At 35.6% G+C, this 27,640-nt stretch overlaps 1 protein-coding gene across 1 annotated transcript in view; it reads right to left on the reverse strand.

Moving 5' to 3' along the window:
• Positions 1-27,640, reverse strand: part of DOCK1 (dedicator of cytokinesis 1) — a 399,928-nt gene that overhangs the window by 279,347 nt on the left and 92,941 nt on the right. Inside the window, exons 17-24 of the mRNA XM_026704953.2 lie at positions 17,290-17,393; positions 16,586-16,769; positions 15,139-15,236; positions 12,895-12,984; positions 11,611-11,711; positions 9,909-10,034; positions 8,678-8,786; positions 822-892 (exon numbers count right to left, since the gene is read on the reverse strand). Of these exons, the coding sequence (XP_026560738.1) occupies positions 822-892; positions 8,678-8,786; positions 9,909-10,034; positions 11,611-11,711; positions 12,895-12,984; positions 15,139-15,236; positions 16,586-16,769; positions 17,290-17,393 (883 nt within the window). The remainder of the gene's footprint in view (positions 1-821; positions 893-8,677; positions 8,787-9,908; positions 10,035-11,610; positions 11,712-12,894; positions 12,985-15,138; positions 15,237-16,585; positions 16,770-17,289; positions 17,394-27,640) is intronic.

Raw genomic sequence — 27,640 nt, forward strand, 5'->3', positions numbered from 1 at the left:
CTTGAAACCACCAGATTCTAAGCACCTTACAGAATTTACATAATAAACACAGACTACAAAATTAGAAAAAAATCGATTTAAAAAGTGACTTGCAATAAAAGGCTAGAAATACTGAATTATATAAAAATGGCGCTGCTGTCTAAAATTAATCCTCCAGAAAAGGTTTGCATTAATTGTTTTTGGAAGGCGATAATGGTAGGGATGTTCTATGTTTTAAACAGCAAACAGTCAAGAGGAGGGAGGGTGCTGCAGCAAAGCACAAAGATGTTTAAGAAAGTTGGTTCATAAATATACATCACTATGTAATTGCAAGCACACTCACATATTTACTTTGAGTAAGACTGACTTGAGTCACTGTACCCCACTCCCAACTATTTATTTAACTGTGAAATGTATAGACCCTGCCCCACCAATCTGTTACAAGTCAGAGTAGCTTACAAAATAATTATAAAAACAAAGCAAAAATAAAGAATTGTCATCAAAAAAGAAAATCCAAAAAGATAACAATGATAATGTTAAAAAAAAACTGAAACAAAAATTTCACTCCAGAAGTCCATCACATTCCTTCTGTCTCAAAGTCGGGGGATGAGAAACAGGCTTTAATACCTTACATTCCAGAAGAAGGCAATTGCAAAATATGGGGACAGGGCTATGAAATGCTATGATGTAGAGCTCCGTTTTAATAAACTAAGAGCCTAGCAAATGTTTCCCACACAATCCTAAACTTAAGCATAGGATCATCTCACGTTCTAAGAGAAATATTATTAAGTAGGAACAAAAACAGTCTTAGGCATATACTTATACAGATGATACATACGTACCTAAGTTCTTTGGGATCAAAAACAAGTTTTACATCATTCACAATTGTTGGCAAGTATTTAAGAGCAGCTCCCTAAAAATAAGAATAATTTATTTAAAGAAGAATTAAACCATACAGTTGAATTCCTTAAAGCACTCTGCCACTGCTTCTCTAATACCCTTTCCAATAATGTTATTTAGCTTTCCAATAACTTTAGACAATTACTTTCTTCGCTACCTCCTCTGTTACTCTGGTCTTAAAGAATGAGGCTGCCATGTGGAAAACTTCCTGACTCACAATTCTCTTTCACATTCCTCCACTGTCATTTAGTCTTTTCCATTTGTTTCAATTTCCACAACTGATGTCTTTTATTCCTGATTTATCTCCAGTTGTGAACCTCTATACTGCAGTTATCCTCTTTCAATTTATCAAATAAAACTTTCAGCACAGCAATTCTAGGATAGAGCTTTGTTTTCTTCTACTTTTACAGTTGATTAAATCATTAGTTCTTATGCATTTATTTCTATCTTTGTAGCATCTGAAAATAAAATAAAAAAACCATAGGTAATATTATACAGTTTCTATTTTGTGTAATACTTAGACACAACTGACTTGAAATAAATGTTAGCAGCTTTTGTACAGTTTTCATACGAGAATTATAAGGCTGTTATTTTGTACCAACTGCACAAGGCAGAATTTTACACAATGAGATAATTCAGTATTATTTTTTTAACAATGCTACCAGGAAGAAATAGATAACTTGACTTAAATCTATTGTGGATGAAAAATTATAATTTTCTAAGACTGGGGTGTCAAACTCAATTTCATTGAGGGCCATATCAGGGATGTGGTTGACCCCAGGAGGCCAGACGGGCATGGTCGAATGGGTGGGCATGGCCACTGAGTGGGCATGGCCAGCTTGATGCCACTCCCCCAATTGCTGACATGTTTCATCTTCGCATTGGGTAGACGGCCAAAGCCACACTGGCCTGATATTTCCTCTTCGCACTGGATAAACTAGGTCAAAACTACACTGGCCTGGTCTTTCTTCTTCGCACTGGCCAAATCTGGTCCATGGGCTTTGAGTTTGACACTCCTGTTCTAAGATGTCATATTTTTCATTTTTATAAACATGAGCTTCATTATGCCAACCGTTTGGAGCAAAAAAAAAAAAAGAGGACAAAGTCTAACAACACCAACAAAATCTTTACAATTAAAATACCTTTTAAAAATAAAGGAAATAATTTTACAGTATATTATATTATTTTGCAAGATATAGATTCATTCAAATGAATTTTCTTTCTTCCTGTAACATTACATGAGGATCCCTAAATTCTAAGGAACTCAACTTTTTGCTGTATCGCATCACCTGCATTATTTTAATTCACCTAGTTTTAATAGAATAAGTCCATTGCACTTGATTTGTCTTCATTGACTCTTTGCTTTAAAGATTTCATTCACATGGGAATATCAATGTACTAAACAGACTACACTATTTTTCTTCTACTCCCAGTCGAAATCAGAGTCTAACTCAGAACTGAGGCAGTTCTATTTGCAGTTTTAGAGTGAGTTAATCAGGCCCCAAGTTTGTTATCTATTAACCATCAAATTTATAACTGTCTTTGTGACTAAAATATAGTTATGTATGATGATTAATATGAAGTACTTCGGGGTAAAGTTCAGGGTACATTATTCAGTGTAATTATTTTAATTAATCCATTGGCATATCTTTACATAAGATAAGAGCTATCAATGATACAAAATAAACTTTTTTGAATAATGCATGAAGTAATTTTTAATTTACATATTTCTCAAGATGATGCCTATTATACTGATTTCAGTTAGCAAAATATGAAGTAAAAATTTATACAACCATAAATGCAGCTATTCTTTCATAGAAAGAACGGAACTAATTCCATAAGTATTCTATGTTTTGCAAAATAAAACATGACTAGAATTCTCATCTTTGTACCACTGTAATACTTTTCTATTTTTAAAGACTTTTCTACTTTTAAAGAAGCAATAATATAATCAATATATTATAATATGTTGCTGGTACCTGACCTTCATTAATGTCTAAAAGTTAAGTTGAATCACACCAAGTTATAGTATCTCAATGGGAATTGCCAAGAAATATCAGAATTGTAGTCTAGAATGTGAAGGATTAAAAATATCCTAGAAGAAGGTATAGTAAACCTTTTTTATATTATTGTCAAAAAAACCCTCTATATGTTTTTTTCATATATAAACAAAAAGTGGGAGGAAGGCAAATAAAAAGAGAAAGACCTAAAAAAACATGAATTGTTTCCAATTAGAAAGCTTTTTCTAATTTACAAATTCTGAAGCTACTTTATCAGTATTATCTTTACTGTTGGGAGATTATATCCTACTAATATTAATGATAGCTTTGAGATAAATGTTCTAGCAAATTTCATTTTGAAAACATGAATACTCTAATAATAATTTTGAAGTTCTGATATAAAACAAATGCCTCTTAAAGAAATGGTTCAAAATTATATAAACCAGCAAAAAAAAGTCTTTTTTTCTTTGAGAATTACAATTTTATTAGAAAAAAATGACACTGTGTTTTAAAAAAAACACCTGAACTTTGGATAAACATTTCTCTAACGATATAGAATTGTTGTTTTAATGTAACCTACACATAAGCTAATGTTCTATTACATATACACCAGGACTGACACTTATTCCTATCGGTGTTCTAAAATAATTTGCCTTTCAGTTTAGTTTTGATAAATTAATGTTTAGTGTATTTGTGCATTTTTTAAAAAATTCTACTATAGCATATCTTCAGTGGATTAAATGAATAGCACTCACTTTTGTAAAATAAATTAATGATGACAATACAGACAGATGACTAATGTCTCAAATTGTAATTAAAGTATTTAATTATCTGAATTATGTCTTAGTTTAAAAAGTGAAAGAAAACAGAGAGGCTCTAGAATAATTTAAATTAGAAAGCTGATTAACTTTATACAAGATCAAAACTAAGTCTTATAAAAGCCAAATAGCAAATGCGACCTTTACTCCATTTGCAACCTATAGCTGAAATGAGATCCTGCATGATTAGTGATATCATTACTATGTTAGCTATTCCCAGATGCTGATATACATGAAAAGAGGGAATATTAATTTCAGGCAATAGTTATCAGATATCAATGGAACATCAGCAACAATTACCAACAATTAAACAGTTTGTTAACTTCTTAAATTAACATTATGAATTAAAATTATTAATTAATATACTTGCACATCACTGAGCCACTGATCCCTGTTCCCATCACAGCAAGGACAACCAAATTTAATCAGCCTGTGACAACACCCATTTTCATAATCTCATACCAATCCAGAAAAGCTAATCCTTGATTAGATTTAGGTAGCATATTAAAAATTACTAAATTCCTATTCTACGTTACTGTTCATGCTTGTTAGATATCAGTCTCGCATACTACAATTACTACTGCCTTGTGATTTCATCCAAACAAGAATATGAACTTTGATGTTCTAACTGCCTTAGTGTCTGTAATTGACATACTGTTAGTTTGGGACTGCCAGCCAACAAACAGAGCCGATCTTCCTCAGACATAAAAGGGTGAGAAGGGTGAGCAGTAAATTCATGTGCACTGATTTCATGTACAAACATACTCATCATGCTATTTTCTTTCACAATAAATAACATAAAAATTGCACAAAAGGGAGTAAGAAATACTAAGATAAAGGAATGGAATAAGTGAAAGAAAAATATAGTTGAATTTATTTTACATTATTAGGCTTTGTACTTTTCATGAACCCCATCCAATCACAACCTTCTTGGTCTTCCTCTTAATCCATTCACTTTTTCTTCATATATTAGTTATGTGATTTGATCCTCATTTACTAACTTATATTTACATACATACCAATTGTTCTGCTTTCTTTCAGGGTAAGCTATGTTTTACAGAATACAGAAAAAAAGTATTTGTAATAAAATAAAAAACCATAAAATAAGAAAAGGATACCATTGTAATAAAAGGAACACTATTATATCAGTATCAGTCATGTATTGCTCCATATCGTTCTATCTTGCAAATCATCATTCATTAAAAATATTCATATATCTATTCATACAGAGCCTTTCATTCTTTAAATTTCTGATCTCAGCAATTTCTCTATCCAATTGTAACTTTTGTAGTGTTTCATTTTGACTTATTCAGCCTTTATTTACATTTTTGCAATTGAATCATTCATTATAGCTACATGGTCAAACCACCACAATGTAGTACTTTCATAATGGTCACTCATTTTGTGTTTAATCCATTTTAATTCATTCATGACTTTTTCTCTGTTTCTTTTACCATACCCATAGTCTTATACACAACCACCTTCTCCAGAGAGCCAACTTAGTACAGTGGTTAAGGCATCATTCTAGACATTGGGAGATCATGGGTTTCAGTCATACTTAAGCTCCAAGCTACCCGAGTGACCTTGTGTTAAACCGGTCTCTCTATAGACTACAGGAAATCACCAAGCGTAATACTGACCAGAAGGCACACACACATACACAAATCCTGTTTCTCCATCTCATTCAACACATTTTGACCTACAATCCTGATCTTTGCTACATTGGTCTACAGATCAATAATCTGTTGCATCATAAAATCATGCAAATCATTCAGATAAATAGCCAACATGTGTCCATGAAAAATATCATGAATACTAACACATTTATTCATAAACACATTAAACAGCCAAGAAACATCGCACTCTCTTATTTTAATGCCTGTTCTGTTGAAACAATCATTTATCCCATTTATTTTCATGTATGCTTTATTTCCATTATATATCACTCTTCTCACATTCAACAACTAAAATTCAACTCCACATTTATGAAAACTATTTCCTGACTTAAGCCTATTTGCTTCATAATATACTAGGAATTACGTACTTTTCATAGAAGTAGGGTAAAAATAAATAAAAATATTAAATGTATTGAATTAAGATAGGATACCCTAAGCTCACAGCAAGCATGTGGTTGTGTGAGAGGGAGAAGATATATAATGAAAAGGGTAAGATACAATCCAGCTACTCTCTTCCCCCCCTCAAAAAAACATGGTCAAAATTTATCTGGCTTTTCAATGAAATGGTCTCTTTTCTGATCATAAATAAAATATATGCCAGGATGACACAAACTTATTAATTGGACAAAAATATATTGTTATAAGGTTATCTATCTTATTTTGCCTTCTATTAAGTGATGACTACATATTTGCTATTTTTTTTGCATTTTTCTATAGTATGACAGGAGATTCAGCCACCATAAAGTTAATTTAATGAAAATGACACAGCTCACAAGCAGAGATATTAGAAGAAACAAATTTCTCATGTATTTCAGTGACAAAGTACTATGTTGCAAAATACGAAAGGACTATTTTCTAGACTGATATGAATTGATAGAATTGTAATTTCAGAAATCATCAATTGCTCCAAGATCTATCTATCTATATGCTTGGTCTGGGTGTGTGTATGGGTGTACATACACACACATATCACACACACACACACACACACATCTCTCTCTCTCACACACACACACACACACGTACGTGTGTGTGTGTGTGTGTGTGTGTGTATACATATACATATGCATACATACATACATGCATACATACATACATACATATATATTCGCAGGTATTTGTATGTGGATCTTTGGTTATTCGGGTTTTCTCCCGCGTAAAATTGGAAATATCGGGGCGACGTTTCGATGAAGTCTCATTCATCAACTTCAGGCTTGTGTCTTCGGCTTTGTGCTTCTCGGAGTAATGTGAGCTTGCAGCTGCTTCTTCCTAGCAGTTAAAAGTTAAAAGATCTCACATCACTCTGAGAAGCACAGAGCCGAAGACAGAAGCCTGAAGATGATGAATGAGACTTCATCGAAACGTTGCCTAGATACTTCGAATCTTACGCGGGAGAAAACCCGAACAACCAAAGATCCACATACAAATACCCGCGAGAACCTCAATATATATATATATATATATTCATTCTTAAGTTTTCATGGGTATTTATATGTATGGTATTCAGCTTTGTTCGGGTATTTTCCCACCTCATTATAGTTGTGCTTTTAAAGTTGTAGCAACGTTTCGGCAGAATCTCATCTGCCATCATCAGGCTTCTGTATAGTGTTCATCTGTGAATCAGACTTTCACAGCCATTTCTGTTTTAAATTTGGGGCTAGCCTACTGCTGTGCCAGAATGGTTTTTTCTTCACCCTGATTGGTTGGGAGTCTTGGTCTGTGTTTATTGGTCTTGGAGTTTGCTGCGTCCTACTTGATTGGTGTTTCTAATATCTTCTGTCTGTTTTGTAGCTTTTTTTGGCTTGATTGGCTGGCAACATTGTGTTTCCTGTATTGGAGGCTTTTAGTGCGGCTTGGCTCCGAGTAAATGGACGGCTATCATTTATTAGGAAGCTAGGTTTCATCTGGGTGCCTGGTTGGGGTGTGTCTGAACTGGAGGTATCAGGGGGAGGCTGTTTGTGCCCAGGTGTTTGCCTGGCTTATGGTGTACAGATTTTTTTGTTTGAGACTGCAGGCTTCCAAATAATTGACAGTCTGGTGAAATCATCTTTTCTATTCATGCTTTCAGATCTTTTTTCAATCACTATGGCTTCTCTGATAATTCTGTAGCTGGGGTTTTCTATAGTGGCTAGCGTTTTGGTGCCATTGAAGTTGATGCTATGACCTGTGGTTTTCATGTGTTGGACTAGTGAGGAAGTGTCCAGCTTTTATCCAGCTTTTTTACTGTATTTTTGTGTTCATCTAGGCGGGTACTTATTCTTCTACTGGTCTGTCCAATGTATGTGGCAGGGCATGATGCACAGGGAACTTCATATATGCCTTGGTTTTCCAGGTCAATTTTATCTTTGGGGTTTCTTAGGATGGCTGCTATTTTTCTGTCTGTTTTGAAGGCAGTCTTGATGTGATGACAGCAGCCACCCTAAGAAACCCCAAAGATAAAATTGACCTGCAGTAGGCTAGCCCCAAATTTAAAACTGAAATGGCTGTGAAAGTCTGACTCACAGATGAACACAATACAGAAGCCTGATGATGGCAGATGAGATTCTGCCGAAACGTTGCTACAACTTTAAAAGCACAACTATAATGATGTGGGAAAATACCCGAACAAAGCTGAATACCATATATTTATATATAAAATTTCTGGTAACATGAGACAGGAAAAATAAAAAGCCATACTGCACACACCAAACTCTGCACACCATACTGCACACACACAGATATATGTACATCCCTAAACAATCTGTTCCAAATCCAATGGGCAGGGTATGTTGGGAGAATCCCCAAAAAAGCAAATAGAAAAAATCCTATTCTCGGCTGGCTCTGCTATTTTATATTATCAACCAACTCCCCATGACCCCAACACACTTCAAAATTATTAAGCATAGTCTCAGCCAGTATCCATTTGCTTTGCCTTCTGTTTCTAAGATGATTTTGTTTTGATGTTTTCTTTGTGTAAGAGAATACAGGACTTAAGAAGATATAATTAACTCACTTGAGTTCATACAAAGCAACAGCATAACAAAATCAGAGCTGTGTCACAGCAATGCTGTCAATTCAGAAAGAAACATTAATTCATATGGACAAATTTCCTACTTCCCTACTAATACACTGGAGTATTGATTTCAGCAACAAATGTATCTGCAGAAAATGTTTCATTACAAATTTCAGGCTACTGAAAATTCTCTGGACACATTTTGAACTTCATTTTTCAAATAAAATAAAATATAAAATTTCCTGCAATGTGTAAAACTTAATATTTTTTAATAGATAAAATAAAAAAGATCCTTCTATTTCTAAAACATACCTTTACTGTAACAGTCTGGTCAGAGGCACTGTTCATCATTTCATTAATAGACTTAAAGAGTTGAAGCAAGGATTCCCTAAAGTCAGCTTCCCCTTTATTCTCATACAATCTGAGAAAACAAATAGCACCAAAACATTTAGAGAGAGTACAATAATTAAAATTAGTTAACAAGTACGCCTTCTCTCTCTCAACACCCTCCTTTACCAGCCTTCTTATTCTTCCACCATATCAAGAATTGGTAAAATGCACACTAATTCTAGTCTATGGTGGATTACACTGACATACAAACCTTTCTCTAGGATGCCACATGGTTCCCCTACAACTATTGTATGGAGGCTGCAACAATGATGAGTATGAGAAAAAGGCTTAAGGATCTTGGCTTGAAGGAGTCAGTAGAGTTCCCCATACATCTTTTACAAGCACTACTTGTCTTCTGAATACATTTTATATGTAACATAACAAGACCATTTTTTAAAAGAGCATCACACATTGCCAGAGAAAATCAGGGTTCGATTTTTATTTCTACTATCCTTAAAAATATATCATTATTCTCCATTACTTGTATTAGCATCTATTCCATATTGTACTAGACAGAGAGTCATATTGTACTGTGAGGTAAATTGGGCTGAGAAAGAGTAACTTCCCCTAAGTTACCAAACCATCTTTCATGGTTAAGGCAGAACTAGAACTCATAGTTTCCTGCATTCTAGCTTGGTGCCTTAACCACTGGACCAAACTGTAAGTATTCGTACACTGAGAGCTTATGCACCAAAGACAAATTCCTTGTGTGTCCAATCACACTTGGCCAATAAAGAATTCTACTCTATTCTACATGATCAAATAAAATTAAATTACAATAATACTGTGTTAGTACATTACTGGACAGAATACTTAATTTGTGAAAATTTTAGATGCACACTGCCTTACCAAACAAACAGTACAACACACCATGTTAACAATTTATTTACTTAGTGTATGGCATACGATGTCAAGGAAGTCTACAAATGCTAGACACAATGTAGTTCTGACAGATTAACAGTTAACAATTAGTCAGCAAGAAAAGAACTGACCAACATCCAATGCTAAACATTCGGCGTTCATTTCATCTACAACTAATGATTATTGTATATCACAAAAAAATACTTCACATCTTATATTATTTAATGTTATATAAAACCATCAGTTTAAAAACTGAAGAATACATTACGGATAAAGATGTTATAATACTTACTGGTTGAACAAAATTCTTGATCGCACAATGAATTTGAAGATATATTCTAAAGATCTCATAGCCTTGAATAGTTGATCAGTGACACCAGCATTGTCCACGTAAGTCCTTAAAACTTTTGTCAGTTTTCTGAGAAAAAGAAAAATACAGATCGTACATACAATGAGATGTACTAGCATACAGTATAATCATGATTTGTGTTCAGAGAACTCTCACAGACAATAGAAGAAAATAAAGAATAAAAAAGAGAACTCAAGATACACTAAAAATAATAAAGGCAGGATAAAAAAATCTTTTAAAAAGAGAAAATGAAATGTAAAAAGGAAGGCCTTCAATAGAGAATCAAAAGATGCCTTAGTTTTTTGGAACAATGTTAAAAAAGATCGCACAAAGCTGCAGCCATTTTGCACACAAATGTCAGAGCACTTGTAAGTTAAACTTTTCCATGACACAGACTGCATTTTTTCACATTTTGACAAGCCAGTAAATGCAGTATGAAGACCTATTTTCATTGTTTTCTCTATTTACTGTGAAGACATTTTTAGATATACTACAAATGGCTTTAAAATATTCTTCTTTATTAAGATTTTTAAACAATTTTTAGAATAGTGCAATAAACATTTATGTGTAACCAAATGAAGCATGTCCATAGTCATACAGAGTTTATTTAGGAAAAAAAAGGTACAAACAACTTCATAGGAAGAAGATTAAGACCACACCGTTTAGCAATAGGATGCCAGCCTCTATTGCAGTTGGTAAATGAGAACTACCCGTATCCTGTTTTCATAGACTGAGTTCATATTTTGCTACTGATCTTCACATACTTTCCTGAAGGATGTCTTTATGGTTCTCTACAGCTGTCATAGCCCAAAATTCAGATGCTGAATCTGAATTTTAATTTGAAGAAACTGGTCAAGCAGATCTTGTGGAATGCCAATCTCAGGAGACACAAAGCCAACAATCACCAGAAGCTGAGCAAACATAAGCATCTCCTGAACAACTGGAGGAATTGGGTGATGATGACAGCAGGCTTCCCAGCACCCATACCAAGCAAGTAGAGCAAAGACCAAAGCAAAGATATTCAATGAGGCTTTTTGCCAAGCAAGGGAATAAATCCTTTGATTAGAAGCAAGGGAGTAAATCCCTTGAGTTCCATAGCAACTGTGTGCATTAGTGTAACTGTAACCAGGAACAGCTCTTAAGTACAATTCAAGATTATTCTTATGATATGCAATAGCCTAAGACAATTCAAGTATAGGATTCATCACAAACCACTTTCACCCTTAACATATGTGATTGATTACTAAGGTCAGAGGAAGTTCATGTGCCAATACAGGCACATCTTCTAGTTACTCATGGAAACCCTTTCTCTTTGATCATACCTGCAATCTATGATTGTAATCTATCATACCTGCATATATGAACTACTTAGCTATGGACACAAAAATATCTCCCGGATAAGAAGCCCAAAACAACAACAAAAATATTTTAATTCTGAGATCACTCAAATTGCCCAGAAAATAAGACTGTTAGAGAATTGGATGAACATCTTTTACTAATAATCTAAGAAGCCTCTCGGAATAGCAAGTTTGACAACAAACTAGCTTAGTTAACCTATAAAACAATAAGCATATGATAATGACTTTTTCTACCTCCTATTTAAATAACTAATTTTCAGCCATGACATAGTTATTTAACCACTTACGTATAAGCCAAAGTAGCACTGAAATGTTTCTTAATGTAGGTTTCTAAAACAGGATTGAAATGCTGGAACTTCCGATCAGCTATTAGTCCAATGATAAACACCTGTTCAATGGGAAAGGTATTCATTATCTTGAAAGTACAACATTTCAAATATTTACATTTTTAGAAAAAAAAATAGAAGACAGCTCCATCTGTAAAAAAATAGTTTGCTGATAGAATTTCATTTACATATATTAAATTTAAGGAGAGGAGATTAAAGGACAATTTTGAATAGACTTAAACTGAAAGTAACAATGAGGCTTTACCAATTGTCTTCAAATACAGACTAGGTTGCTGAAACATTTATCTATGAAGGTCATTTGTAATAGCCAGCACAATAGAATTCTAGCTATCCGAAAATCCATAGCATTTGACTTTAGTGTGTCTCTTGATATCTAAGGAAATGTATCCCTTTGAACACTTTTTCCTCATTAAGCTTGCTTTTGTTTTTTAGGACCTGGAATGGAATTATGTACAGGAATAACTTGACAAATTTATTACATCAGTAATTTGGGTAACAATCTGCTGTTTTGGAAGCCATGACAGGCCTTTCCTCTGCAGGCAATACTGATCCTAGTTCTTGCTAATTCATGGTTTGTTGAGTAAGTCCTTGTGCCATAAAACTACACCATAATCCATAGTTTAACATTCAAGGTTGTTGATTTTGCATACCGTCTAAACCCAAATTAGACATATGATGGCTTGCCATGCTGTTATCAATCCTTCCATCAAGAAAACTAAATGAAATAATCACAGCAAAAGTTACGATTAAAAATCTGTATTTTTAATATAGCTATATATTAAATATATATATATATAGCCTTTTAGCCTTGCTGAATCTTGCTGTTCTGTTCCCAGGTGATGCTAATGGTACTAAGAAATATGCCTGGATTCATGTATGTGGCCAAAGGCGATGTGTCAGGGATCCTAGGAAGTAGCATACACTGAAGATGCAGTCTTTATGGGTTTCTCAGCCTGTTACAATTTATTTTATTTAGGTGAATGTTTTCACAAAACTTGTGTGTTTAAGATTACTTCTATGGTATCAAGTCCAAAACAGTATTTCATGTAGTCAATAATACCACAAGTCCTTGGAAAGCATTATGATTGCATTTGCGGAGAAGACTTGAGATTCATAGAAGATTTACTTCTTAGAGGCAACAGATATTAAATGAAATAAATCACTATAAAGCAATATATGTTTCTGTATGTTTGTGTATATATAGAATGTACATATATATATTACCAAAGCATCGAACACCAATGTGTCAAATGTTTCACTTTCTGAATTCTCCATCATAATGTTAAACAATGCATCCAGTGTATCTTGAAGGAACTGGAAAAAAAATTATGGTCAATATTATAACAGATATTCAAAAACTAAACTTTGGCTAAAGAGTAATTAGATGCCTACTGGTTTAACAGTGGTGGTTATATTAATTTTTACATGGAAAATAAAACAAAAAATCCTTTATTCACACAGTCCGAAGAAAAGTATGTATAGGGATACATTTTATGTTCGTATATAGAGAAATGTGACTATAAAAATCATAGCCAAAGGAAAATGAAATTAAGGAGGTACACAGAAATTGATGAACTCAGACTATATACCATCAGCCTCCAGTGTTTCAAGGACATTGTAGTTTTCTAGAATAACGGCTGTTTTTGAGGAAACCCAGTCCTGACACCACAGATTTTGAGATTCTTCATAGCAATCTCTACCACAAGAATGGAATGTAGACCACATATGCTGCAAATCAGCACACGTAACTATCACATTCTGCACACTTGATATATGTTCAGACTTCATTTTTAAAGAGAAAACATTCTGGATTGACACAGCCATGGCCATTCATATATAATATGTATGATTTCTTACATTCTGTTCCTTATAGTTATCTTCTTTACTTGAGGTATTTTTATCATATCAAATGAGGTATTGGCAATGTTCCACCAAGGATTCAATAACTTACACGTCAATATCGGGGTTTGCATGGTGTGAGAATGTGCAGAGTTCAGGGAAGGTATGAGGGGGTGCACAAGAGGTGTGGCACAGATCAGGGAGGATATGAGTGACTGACATGGGCAAAGTGGACTGTAAAAGAATGCACAGGTGGTGGAGACTTGCAACCTTGCCTGGCAGCTTCCAACCTAAGAAGCAGGCAGAGAAGGTTGCAAATGATGATAAGGTGACCATGGAGTGCTACAATTGGTTGTAATTGTGAACCAGTTGACAAGATTCAGATTGTGATTATTGGGTTGCTAGGATGGCTAAAATTCGAAGGATCAATCATAACCACCATTTATTCAGCAGCATCATACCTTAATAAGGTTGCTGAACAAATGATGACATATCATAAAGTTGCCTGTATGACTGAATATACATACTTATAGAATTGTAGAGTTGGAAGGAGCTTCTGAGATTGGTGAATCTAGCTCCATGTTAAACACAGGAATTCAAATTCAGTATTCAACAGGAGCCTCTGTGGCACAGTGGTTAGAGCGCAGTATTGCAAGCTACTTCTGCAGCCAGCTGCCTGCAATTTGGCAGTTCAAATCCCATCAAAGCTCAAGGTTGACTCAGCCTTCCATCCTTCCAAGGTGGGTAAAATGAGGACCCAGACTGTTGGGGGCAATATGCTGACTCTGTAAACCGCTTAGAGAGGGCTGTACAGCACTATAAAGTGGTATATAAGTCTAAGTGCTATTGCTATTCCTCACAGATGGCTTATAGCTTTCATTGAAAGGGATTTCACCATTTTTGGTGCGGTTAGCTTCACTGTCAAAATGCCCTTTTGATTAGGCAATTGATTAACATTCAATTGTAATCTGGCTTCCTACACATGCACGCACGCACGTACACACGCACGCACACACACACACCTGGCAAGGAGAACTCCATCACTACAGGAAGCAATGGCTGAGCAGTATAACATTACCCAATTCTGTGTTTCCAAAAGCCCACCTTCTCAGTTCATACTTTGCATGCCTCCCCGTCTGCATGCCAATGCACAATCCTCACCCTTATCCAGGGTCTGCACATGCTTCAGCCTGTTTTCAGCAGTTCACAGTAAGACAAACTGCTTAAATAATCTGTATTGCTTTGGATACAAATTTGGTTTAAGGACAGAATTAGGAATGGAAGTTGTTCTTAACCTGGCAACTTGCTGTAACTTATATCCATGATTCCATGTCTTAAAACTGTGGTATAACAGAAAATAAATCTATGCAGCAATTAGATGCTTTTATTTCATTCAGTAAAAGTGGACTGGGTGCCAAATGCCCAAAATTCAACCATGGGGTGGGGAAGCATCCATCAGTAGTTCAGAACTGGGTTATAATTACTTTTGGGAAAATCCATCATAAATTTCAGTCAAAGACCACCTGTAGGATATTTCATTTTACTAGCAACAAGAGGCAGGATATTTTCATACTTATAGAAATAAAAAATGCTGCTCCTTCACCCCCACCAAGCAAAAAGACTTCTTACTTTAACAACTTCACCTCCATCGACTTTCATAAGTTGCCTTAAATTCTGTTGCAGTATATTTGTGTTGGATCGCCACTTCAAAAGCCCCAGCAAGTCCACTGAAAAGGAGAGAGAAAACTTGGATAATTCTATCATACATAAAATACAACAGCAGAAAAAGACTGGAACAACTCCTGCCAGCTGCAATCTTACATATGTAAATCTGAATCTTATAATGTTTATCAACTGAAAGGGATACACTTTTCTCCCATGCCATCCCACAGATCTGCTACCGAATGTGAAGGAAACTCTCCAAAATATATTTTCAGCATGTTATCACTGGGGAGGATAAATACTTTTGGCCAAAAGATCTTTTGTAAAGTACCAGATGCAGCCGAAGGACTAATAAGTCTAGTTATCAGATTTTAGACAGATTTTATAACACATATTTACAATTGAAGCGTAATTCAGAATATTAATGAGTTCCGAAGGCTGAATTGCCTTAATGGACAATCTTAAATGATGAGTTTTAGAAAGAGTTGAAAGCTCTGTCCAACACAAATTGTAGACACCCCACTGTATCCCCTCTGTTTTATATAGAAAAGAGGGAGGAGGAAACCTCTGCCTGTACAAACAGCTGCTGCTTGAGTTGTTGCTAAGAATTATTCCCTAGCTGGGAAGACTGTGTAAAGCCTGTGGTAAAAGTGTGAAACTGGCAAGGAAATGTCATGAGCTGCATCTCTATTGTGAACTAGAAATTTTCCATCTCTATTGCTTCCTGACAACAAACCATACAGCCAGTCAATTTAAACTCTGGAAAAAAATTCTCTACCCACAGAAATAATATAGGTTTTCTAAAGCTGTATAACAGTAAGAGAACTCAAAATTTCTAAGATATTAATTATGTCTTTATGTTTAATTGCTTCATAATTTTACAGGAAATTACTGATAAATGATTTAAAGCATACATGTGATCTTCAAAACAAGAAAATTTACATGCATTTTATATAGCAAAATATGAATAGTCATTTTTTTCTTCAATTTTTCTTATAGATGTGGAGATACCTAAACCCTGGCATCTCTTACACAATGTATTCATATTTTATTTCTGAAGCTACAGATAGCATCTAATCTCCATCATTTTCCCCTTCTGTTCATTTGTATTTATGTTAAATGTGTAGTTCTTCACCAATCCTACCAGCATGACCAAAGGTAAGGTATAATGCAAGTCCAAAATTATTAGAAGGGTCATACAGTCTCTATTTTTTTTTTAGATGCTTCAAATAAGGTCCCATCAAAAAACATTCCCAAAGATTGACCGGGTGGTATAAAATATGCAATATTTTGTATTTTATTTCGGAATTCCTTCCATGCCCCAAAATATTCAGAACTGAAATTGTTAGCATTAATCCTTGCAACATACAAACTGAACGACTTTTTTTTTCTGGAGCTGTATTATCATCCCTACCATTTTGAGTTAGTTTTGTTGAGCAGACAAGAGTAGATATCTGGAATGAATCTTTACTAATGGTACAGCTTCCAAGATTTTGCATGCCCTTGCCAGCCATGGAGTGACCTTTTTCTTCCAATTCCAGTTTAGTAGAGGGCAAGCTTAAATAGGTTGAAAAATCTTCCAGCTTCTTTGCTTCTGCCTGCAACATTATCCCAAAACAAAATATGTATTAATTTTTACAGTACTCACATCTCACTGCACTTAAACACAGACACCTTTAACCATTTATTTCATTTTTAACAGTGTTATAGTTCATTGCACGTCTTCTTCACTGCTTTCACCACCTTGGAAAGTATATCAAAATGTCACAGAGCAATATTAACATTGTTTCAACTCCAGTGGCAAATCACCAACATTATAACATACTAAGTCTGGAGGGAAGGAAGAAGATAAATACTTCACTTACTGAACAGTATGTAGTTTAAGTTGTAAATATTCCAAAAACTTTAAATCATAAAACTTGAATTGTTTAATGAGATGTCTGGTTTTTAGTGAAATGCCTACATGAAAAACAACTTTTGCTCTTCCTTCTAATATATACTCCTGTGCCCGGATCTGATGAGGTAACAAATTGTTCTTCTATATTACTTTGAACAAAAAAAAAAAATCCTTACATTGTTGGCTCCTCAAAGTGTTATAACATATACTTAAGATAATACCTTGTATACTATAAGATCATGTTCTCCATCTCGTAGTGTTGTTCCATCATATCGCATTAATTTAACAAATGCCAGAGCAAATATTTTCTCAGATTTGTCTTTGGCTATTCAAAAGAAAACAAATGAGTATACTGTAAATCAACTGATAAAGACAAATATAGAAATGGGAAAATAGAAGATGTATATGTTAATGAAGATTTAGAAATTATTAGGTGCTTTGTATCAAAAAAAACATTTGAAAGGTAAGCTGAAATGAAAGAGAAAAAACAAAAAAAATGTTTATGGTGCAAGTCAATCAAAAAGATACATCAAATACTCTCTGTATTGTGTGTATTTGTGTATACATATAAACCAACACCCCCACACACACACACACACAGAGAAGGGGGGGAGGGAGGGAGGGAGATTGATTGATATGTAAAACTTTGAGAACTCTTTTGAATATTCAATCTTTCGGCATAAAATGATCCAAAACGTAATCTGTTCTCCACACAAATCATATAACTAGATAAAGAGAGCCCATTTAAGGAAATTAGTCAAAATATTGTTTATTTATTTATTGAGGAAAATGTTCCAAAGCTAACAATATTCAGGTCCTGCTGTACCAGGAGGTATTCCATGGAGAGCCATGCAGTCATTAGAATGAGGTATTGCAGGCTAACTCTGCCCATTGTCAGGAGTTCAATCCTGACCGGCTCAAGATTGACTCAGCCTTCCATCCTTCCGAAGTCAGTAAAATGAGGACCTGGATTGTTGGGAGCAATATGCTGACTCTGTAAACAGCTTAGAGAGGGCTGGAAAGCTCTATGAAGTGGTATATAAGTCTAATTGCTACTGCTATTCCCAGGAGGAACAAACAAAGAGCATGGCACATGGATTCCAGGAATATTTATTCTCATCTGAGTCATCCAAGTTATCCCATCTACTAGTGAAGTACGCAGGCACTTATATTGGACAGCAGCAATATGGCAAGATATAGAAGTTACCAGTTTAGGGAAAAGAGCAAAAGCATCCATTTGTACTTTGTGAGGAAAGGCAGTAGTAAACCATTTCTGTAGTTTTACCAACAAAACCGCATGTATAAAAAATATAAAATCAATGATAGAAGATATAGTGCTGGATGATGGGCCTCTCAGATTGAATTGCAGTCAACTTGCTACCCAATAAGTACAAAGGATCTTTTAGAATGCTACTGACATTTATTAAATAGCTTCATTAAAGTATTTGGGAAAATCCAAACCTGCAGATAGAATTACAGCGGGAAGTTGGAAAGTAAGAAACATTAACACAGAAAAGCTCAGCACTGTAAAAGATGAAGGAATCAACTATACATTGATATCTTCAGTACTAGTGAATTTGTTGGACTAGAATTAGATCCTTTTGGTCAGACAATGACAAACTGTTTACTATTCAGGGCATGAATAACAAAGAAAAGAATTACTTTTATAGTCATGTAGCAAGAACAATACTTGAATATAGTAAAGTCAATGACTGAATAATCCATAAGGCTTTATGGACAACTGCTCAGTGTCCAATCTAGTGATTGTTGAATCAGTGATCTAAGATGAAACATTGATCCAGAAAAAACCCCCGAGTCTGATGGGTTTGATAATCAAGTTCACTTTGAAATTGATAGAATATGCACGATGAGTTGCCGAAGACTGGAATGCCAACATTGGAAATTGTAAGGGAGAAAATGTTTTGGGATTATATGACTTAGGAATTGAAATGAAGTAGGCGAGTTCATCAAATTCTAAAAATTCAGTTATTTCTTCAAAGCTAACATTTTCTTCAAACCTTTTCTTTATGTATAGTGAGAGTATTTACACCAAGACAAATTCCTTGTGTGTCCAATCACACTTGGTCAATAAAGTATTCTATTCTATTCTATTCTATTCTATTCTATTCTATTCTATTCTATTCTATTCTATTCTATTCTAAACAACTAAAATGGTGACTGTATACATGGACATCATTGGGTAGAATATATAGAAATCAAATTGACTTCATTATTGCTAAAAAGAAGTGAAGGAGCTCAGTTATAACATCAAAGGCATGGCCAAGAGCAGCTAAGGAAAAGATCACAGACTGTTCAAGCGCAAATTCCATATTAAGCTAAAGAACAAGATGAAAGCCAACCAATGTCTACAATATGATACTCAATATATATTTGCTTTTTTCAAAGAGAACATAAAATTTGCTTAAAAGTCTGGAACCCATTAATACAGAACCAGAGGAACTGTGCAAACAGAGTAAATAATTTGTTAAGGATGATTATGAAAAGAGACTGCCGAAGATGAAGAAACAAAGAAAGCTCATTGGAAACTTCCAGATGAGAAATAGTCAGCTAGCAGGTACCCAAATGAGTCCATTGAGCCAAATGAAAAGTATTGGGGAGTGAAGAGGTTGGGGAAGGCTTGCCTTTTGTCAGCATTGGGACAATGTGACAAAAAATGGTATGACATTTTAAACACTCCAGGAGATATTTGAAGAATGGGGACAGAAATTAGCAGCTACCAAGTCAGCAATGAGGTCTATTTCTATGGATAGACTATTTTCAAAAGTTGTCAAAGAGGAAATGACGAATGGGGAAAAAAAGCCTGGAAGATTTACAAAATAAAAAGTTGAAAAAATGTGATCCTCATCAGATCCAAAAATATTAGAAAATAAAGAAATTGTTGAAATATTGAATTTTTTTAAAATAAGGTAGATTCTAAGAGATGACATTTAAAGCATAAATTCACTTGTAGTGATAAGCCAACAGTCATCTGGATAATGACTCCTTATTGCCTTTATAAAAGTGATTTGCTAAAGCATTAAAGATGCTTTTGAGATGGGAAAAGAAAAACTGAAGAGAAAGCAAGTCCTATGACAACAATTAAATGAATTAAAGAACAAGATTATTAGAAATAAAAAGGCTACAAGTTGGCTTGCATGAATATGGTTAACATAGAACATGTTTCTATAAACTTTTGGTTATTTTTATGAATTTTTGCTGAGAAATATTAATGATTTATGGGTTTGTGTAGAGATAAGGAATGGATTATAAATATAGGAGATACTTTCACATAATCTTATGGAGATGAATCACATCTGCACTTGTAATGAAGATCTGTTCTGACCAAGGCTTCCTGAGACAGTAACAATCACATGCTATTCTCCAAAACCTTGTTTTTAGTTCAATGACTATGAATTATATGCATTCACAGTCCATAATGAGTCCCAAACAGTTTGATGAATAATCCAACAGAAGTCTGCCACAGTCTTTCAGAACAAGGCTGATAAGCACCCATCTTTGTCTCCCTTGAAATGCTGCCAATGACTAAATTGCCAATTAGCTGTACAAGGCCAAATGGAGCATAAAGTCAACACGGAGCTTCAGAATTTAAACCAACCAGAAGGAACAAAGTTGCTTCCTGCAAAAGCTCATGTCCCTTTGTTCTTCCTTTATGTCTTATGGGAGGGGCCAATCATCTCCAAGCCTTACTCCCAAGTCACCCCTTTTGTCTTAACTATTCTTGCCTTCTGGCAGTTCTGCGCAAGCGTGCACTGGGAACAGACTCCCCCTGCTCCTCTGCCTCACTGATGTCAGATTCTGAAGGCTCCAGAGTCAGTACATAACTCTCAGATGATCCTGGCCCCATCTCTGTGTCAGACACAGATCCCTCATCTGAGTCCTCCCCAGATTCCAGGACTGGCCCATGGTCCTCCCCACTATCTGACTCTGCTGCCAGCTCTACCAGCCGCTGGCGGACCACAACAAGATCAGAAGTAATTTCTTTAAATATTCCTTTTCATTTTTTTCTCTTTTTTCTTTTTTCGTACTTTTTATTCTTTCTTTATCTTTTACTTATTTCTTTTAAAAAAGGTTTCAAATAAAAATATTTTTTTTAAAGAAATCAAACCAGATGTCAGAACAAACTGTGAAAATTACCAGGAGAAGCCAGAGACAAAAAAAGATAAATATCTCAAGAAGGAACTTAACAAAAAGCTTCAAGAGCTGTTAGAAAAAATAAAAAGCAGTATTACAACTACATATATAACATATAAAAATAGTAACTAATTCAAAGATCAAAGATGGAAAGAATATACAGGAGTTCTGTACAGCAAAGATGTGAACATCCAAAGAAGAATCAGTAAATGTTCTAACCACACTAGGCTGCAAAACTGGAGGCTGACACAGCGGGCAATAGACTGGAAGATTTCAGTTTATATTCTAATATCTAAAAAAGGAGCAGACAGAGCAAATAAAATTTATCATATAAAATCCTTAATTTCACATGCTAGCAAAATAAGGTTTAGGGCCATCCAACGCAGATTAGAGCCCACCTGGAAAAAGAAATACCAGATATTCAAGCAGCTTTTAGAAAAAGCTGAGGAAAACAAGGTATTATTTCAGAGGTATGCTGGGTAATTGAGAAAGCAAAAGAATAGCAAAAAGAAATCAGAATGTGCTTCCCAGATACAGAAAGGCCAGTATTATACTGATCATGTCACGCTGTGGAATGTGCTTAGAAAAATGAGAATCTCAGAAATTCTTGTCCTCATGCAAAATCTTTATTCAGGTCATGAAGCCTATATGGACACAACATGGCACAAAAAAGAAAGGTGGGGAGGAGGGACTGTCTCGGCAAAGGAACGAGACAAAGTATATCTCCTGACTTACTCAACCTATATGATGAAATATAGCACGAGTTAGGTGTAACAAAGCTGGCTATGTTACTGCAGTCATTCCAATCTGTTGTGGAATGAAACAGGGATGCAATTTAGCTCCTCTAATATTTATAATGTTTAATATTTATATAAATTCAGTTAAAAAAAAAAGAATTTAAGGTTTGTGCCACTTAAGAAAATGGAATAGGAACAGATACTTGGTAAAGCTTTGCATGCCAGCGATGCAGCAATTCCCTTACACAGGTTGGAAAAGTTTGCAGGCAGTAGCAGAATTCTGCAAGAAGGAAGGTCTTAGTATTAATTACTCCAAACTAAAATTATGGGAAGACCTAGGTGCCATAAATTCCAATGACAAATAGAAATGAATAAAATAGAACATTTTCTACTTTTAAATATCTTGGGAGTAATTTTTCAAGCCTCTGGAATTTGGCAGGAACAATCTAGAATCCTCTTTGCCAAAGGCAATAATGGTGCCAAGATAATCTTGGTTTCTTTCACTCAAAGGGAGGTAGACATGTACCTGCTGCTATTAACAGGCTTAAAGCAAAATCTACATCCCATATGCTGTCTGGCCAATAGAGATGCACTTACAATTATCTGAAGCCCTCGGACCAAACCCTTGGATCAATCCATCATTTGCAAGCACTTTTCTAGATTCCATGTTATCTGCCAAATGTTCTTATTTACATGGAAACAAAATAATCCCACTGGAAGTTAGATTTCATGTTTGCCTATGCTTTTATTCTATTTTCTATTTTTTCACTGATCCCTCTATATTTTCTTGATGGTTTCTTCTCAAGATGAAAAGTAAAAGTAATAACTGACTTGTGTTATTGCAGCCTTTCTATCTATTCTTTGTGACGTATAGGCCTACAGAAAAACGAAAGTTGAAATTTCTCAAAGAAACTTCCATATTACATGTTAGACAGACTAGAGCACCGCAATTAGCAAGAGTGGGTTTCTTCCTGGAAATCTTTAGATCTGCAAACTATTTGTTCAATCTAAATTATTCAAATTGTAGAGCCTCTGGAGAAGGGATTCTGATTGCAACGTTCCCTCTAATTTCTAATGTGCCATTGTGTGGAAAGAAAAAAAATTGGTCAGTTTTTCTCAAATCAAGTACAAATTTGGGTGCCACAAGTATATGAGTAAATTGGAAATACATGTTAAAACAACATGAAAAAAATATTTACATATGTATTGCCTAAAGCATAGAAACTAGAAAATATATCAGTATGCCGCATATGTGCTTGAAAATTTATGCTTTCAAATTATATTGTTTCCTGCACTTTTCTTGGCAACATTTCAGGGGTGGGATTCAAATTTTTTAACAACGGGTTCTGTAGGTGTGGCCTAATTTGTGGGCGTGGCTTGATGGTTATGTGACTGGGTGGGCGTGGCTTGTTGACTGTGCTTGGCTTGGTGGTCATGTGACTGGGTGGTCATGGCTTGTATGTAAATATTATTAATATTTATGTAAATATTGAATTTTTTATTAAAAAAGAACAACTTTTACTCAAAATCAGGCAAAGCAGGCAGGCAGATTGAGTTGCTCACAGAATCACAGATTCACTTAGAGATCTATCTTCCTGCAATTATGTGAGTCTGTCACATAAAATTTGCTTGCAAGCAAACTCACAAAATTAACTCACAACATACCATGTATGTAAATATTGAATTTTTTTTATAAAAAAGAGCAACTTTTACCCAAAAGCAGGCAAAGCAGGCAGGTAGATTGAGTTGCTCACAGAATCACAGATTCACTTAGAGATCTCTCTATCTGCAATTGGATACCTGAGTCTGCATTGAAAAGTAGAAGCTTCAGTCCTAAGGAAGGTTCGGCTCTGCTTTTAGATTAGCTAGAAAGCAGGAAATCCAAGGATTTCCTGCTTTCTAGCTAATTTAAATCTCCCAGCGGAGCAGAACAGCTGATGGTCAGGGAAAAAAAGGAAAAATAGCAACTTACCAAACCAGCAAGTTGGATGGCTCGCATGCCAAGTAAGGACCGAGTGGGCGGGGAGAGGAGGGGCCAGCCAGTGGAGCAATTTGCCAGTTCTCCGAATTATGGACAATCATAACACACATGTGTGCAATGTTTACAAGAAATCATCAGCTGTGCCACCTGGACAAGGGCTGCATGGGGGTGCACAGCATTTGAAAATCCTCGTTTCCTGCTTTTTTCAACCTCAGCTGTCCTCAAAGCAGCTGAGGAGAGAAAAACAGGGAATAAAGGACAGCCTAGAACCCGGGCAGGCGGGTGGGCCAAACACCAAACCGGTTCGGTGTAAGCTGCTCTTCGCAGCTACCAGTTCTATAGAACCGGGTTGAATTGGTAGCATCCCACCCCTGCAGCACTTTTTCAGAAGCGAGTCACCAGTTCCTTCTTCCTAGGGCTGAGAAAAGAGGAAAAAAGCTGCCTTTTGCAATTAACTGAAAGTAATTTTGTCAATTCCGACAGTAGTCAATTGATGTACCAAATGTTCTGGGATTGCCCCAAAGGTACTTGTTACTACTAATACTCTGTTTCTTTTGCTACAGTCATTGTACTTCTATTTCAAGTCATTGTATTTTGTGATTTTCTCCATCCCCTTTTCTTCTATTCTGATGTCTCCACCTATTGCCATGTCGACTATACATACATTTGTGTCTTTCTTATCAGCAATTGTTAAGTCTGGAGTATTATGTGGCAGGTACTATTCTGTTTTAATTCAAAAGTCCCAGAGCACTTTAGCTTCTTTATATTCCATTACTTTGTCTACTTTGTGGTGCCATCAATTCTTGCTTGCAGGCAAATGGTATTTCTTGCACATATTCCCATGCACCATTAGTGCTACTTTGTTATGCTATTGTTTGTGGTCTGTGCAATCTTCTTTGGACAGCTAACTAAATAGTCCACTGTTTATTCTGCTTCTTTGCAGAGATGGACGTCTGTTACTGTCTTCTCAATTCTGGCTTTAAATGCACTTCTTAATGCTTGGTCTTGTGCAGCCAGAATTACCCTCTTTGACTCTTTCTTCAAATTTCCTGCTCTTAGCCATTGCCAGGTCTTGTAATCTGCTTTGCCTTCTGGCTTTTTTATGTCTTGGCCATGTTGTACCTTGCCCTGCCATACATAAGGCTAAGTAAGCCTTCATGATGTTCTAGCTTCAGTGCATCTTCTTCACTGGCCTTCAGACATTCTTCCAATGCCCTTTTTCTTCTTCAACTTTCTGACATACTTGCAACATTCCAGGTCCACCTATGTTCCTTGGTAAGTAGAGATTGAACATCCCAGGGGTTAATTGCATTTACGGTATTTCCTCAACTGAATTTGGACTTTAAAATCTTCTTCACTCTCATGATATATTTACTTCTAACCTTCTTCTTGAATTCAGTTGTGCTTAATGTTATCAGCCTGAAAGTGGTGGGATTTAAAAATTTTTACTACCAGTTCTGTGGGCGTGGCTTGGTGGGCGAGGCAGGGTAAAGATACTGTAAAATCTCCAGTCAGAGATGGTATTTGCCGGTTCTCTGAACTACTCAAAATTTCCGCTACCAGTTGTCCAGAACTGGTCAGAGGCTGCTGAATAGCACCTCTGACATATAGTCATATGTGTAAAAGTATTAAATGAATGCTATTAAAATCAACAGGATGTACTTCTGACCACATATTGTGCTTCAAAATACAAACATGGGTCAAAATTCTACTGCTGATTTGCACACATTGAATAAATACACAAAATCCACCTTCCACTGAAAGTTATGCATAACCTTAACAGGCCCTGATTATAATTCTAAGAGGCTGCAAACGTGCAAAGCCTACACCACAGTCATCACACATGTATAATTACCCAGAAAAGTGAGAAACAGATATTAATTGTCCTTTACTTTTGCCTCAAAGGCATCTCGCTTTAGGCACAGTCACACAAGATCATTATAGTACAAGCCTTGGCCAGAACGCTGAGTTAAGTCAAAAATCTTGTTAATGACAAAAAGAGTAAGAAAAGATGGGTGAAGAAAAGGAAGTGTTCAGGCTCCACTTGCCCTATTGGCAACTGACTACGAGCTAAAGTCTTTATTCATTGTTAGCAATTCCCATTCCGAAATATGATTTGTTATGAGCATGGCATTTCACGTACCTTTTAGGTACTATTCTTGCTATTAATTATTCTAGCATCAGAGTTTGATAAATAATAAATTACCACATTAATAGCCAGGGACTTTTATTTCCTCATGAAAAAATCCTTTCAGAATGCATACATGAACAAATGTGTTGACATCCTGTATAATTTCCTGATAATTCAACCAGAAATAACAGTTTCAAAACAATGATTCTTTCCCTTAAGGAACCATTCATGTTCATATTAAAGTAACAGAATTTTATGGTAATAAATCACTTGGTACTTATTTATTAAACAATAAATAACATTGAAAAAGCTACCCTCTCACAATCTTGTTAATTAAAGAGCATGCAATTCATAATGATAATAAACAGTAAACTGTTATTATTCGCATGCAGATTAGGAGGGCCACAGCTATTTTACAGAAGCCTAAACCTTTCTGCAGTTGCTACTCCACTCCATTATTTCCAAACCTCTTCTGTCTTGTCAAGGCAGCCTTCAAAGGCTTGCAATAATTCTCTAGAGAACATAGCACACTCACAGGAAATCGTACTGTATGTGTGTATATACACTTATTTGTGTGTGTGATACACTTATTTTGTGTGTGTATGTACGTGTATATGTATATGAGCACACACACACACACACACAAACACACACACGCATGCACACACATGTGTAGCATTCAACCCCAAGTTTCTTTCTCCCTAAAGGACTGAATGCAACTTTTTTTTCCCAAACTTATCTATTGCAGTTATATGCATTCAGATAAGTCCTCAGTTATCAATGGTAATTAGGGCTGGGATTTCCGTTACTAAGCTGTGTAGTCATAAAGTATGACATCATGTGACTGCACTGCTTAGTGATTACAATCTTAACATTATCCATTGCCATTGTTAAGCAAGTCATTAAACTAGTCATTAAGCAAAGATCTCTTCCTAACTTCCCTCCAGCCTCCTTTTAGCAAAGTAAATAGGGAAACCAACAGGAAAACACAACTCCTGGGTAGCTCATAAGAAGCCTGCTAGATGTCCACCTGACAGCAACCACACAGCAATAGCACAGCTGGGCTGGGGACGGCTGCTGCCAGGGCAGGAGGGTGCACAAGCAACTTCTGTGGCACCATGCAAGCACAGTTGGGTCAAGGGTAGCTGCTGCCAGGGAAGAAGCAAGTGCTCAGTGCCTGTGCCCCAAATGACCTTCATCCTCTTCTTCCTCCCACCTGACAAGACATACCCAGGCTTGGTCCTTTGCAAGTGTAAGTGCAAAGGAGACAGCACAGCACACAATGACAAATGTAGTGAAATTAAAGGCGGCAAGGGCAGCAGAGCGCACAGCAGCCAAAAGGGCAGAGATAAGGGGAGATAAGTGGAGGAATTGAAGTGCACCCTGTAGTCATAAATGTGGATAGGTTGCCTAATGCCCAAATTTTGATCTTCTGACTGTCAGGGTACTGCAATGGCTGTAAATTCAAGAAGTGAATGTAAGTACTATTCATTCAGCACTGTCATAACCCCAAAGTCACTGAACAACGGGTTGTTAAGCAAGGACTACCTATAGTGTTTTCATATATAATT

Source organism: Pseudonaja textilis, chromosome 4 (assembly GCF_049901715.1).
Source record: "Pseudonaja textilis isolate UNSWEBS1 chromosome 4, rPseTex1.2, whole genome shotgun sequence".
NCBI lineage: Eukaryota > Metazoa > Chordata > Lepidosauria > Squamata > Elapidae > Pseudonaja > Pseudonaja textilis.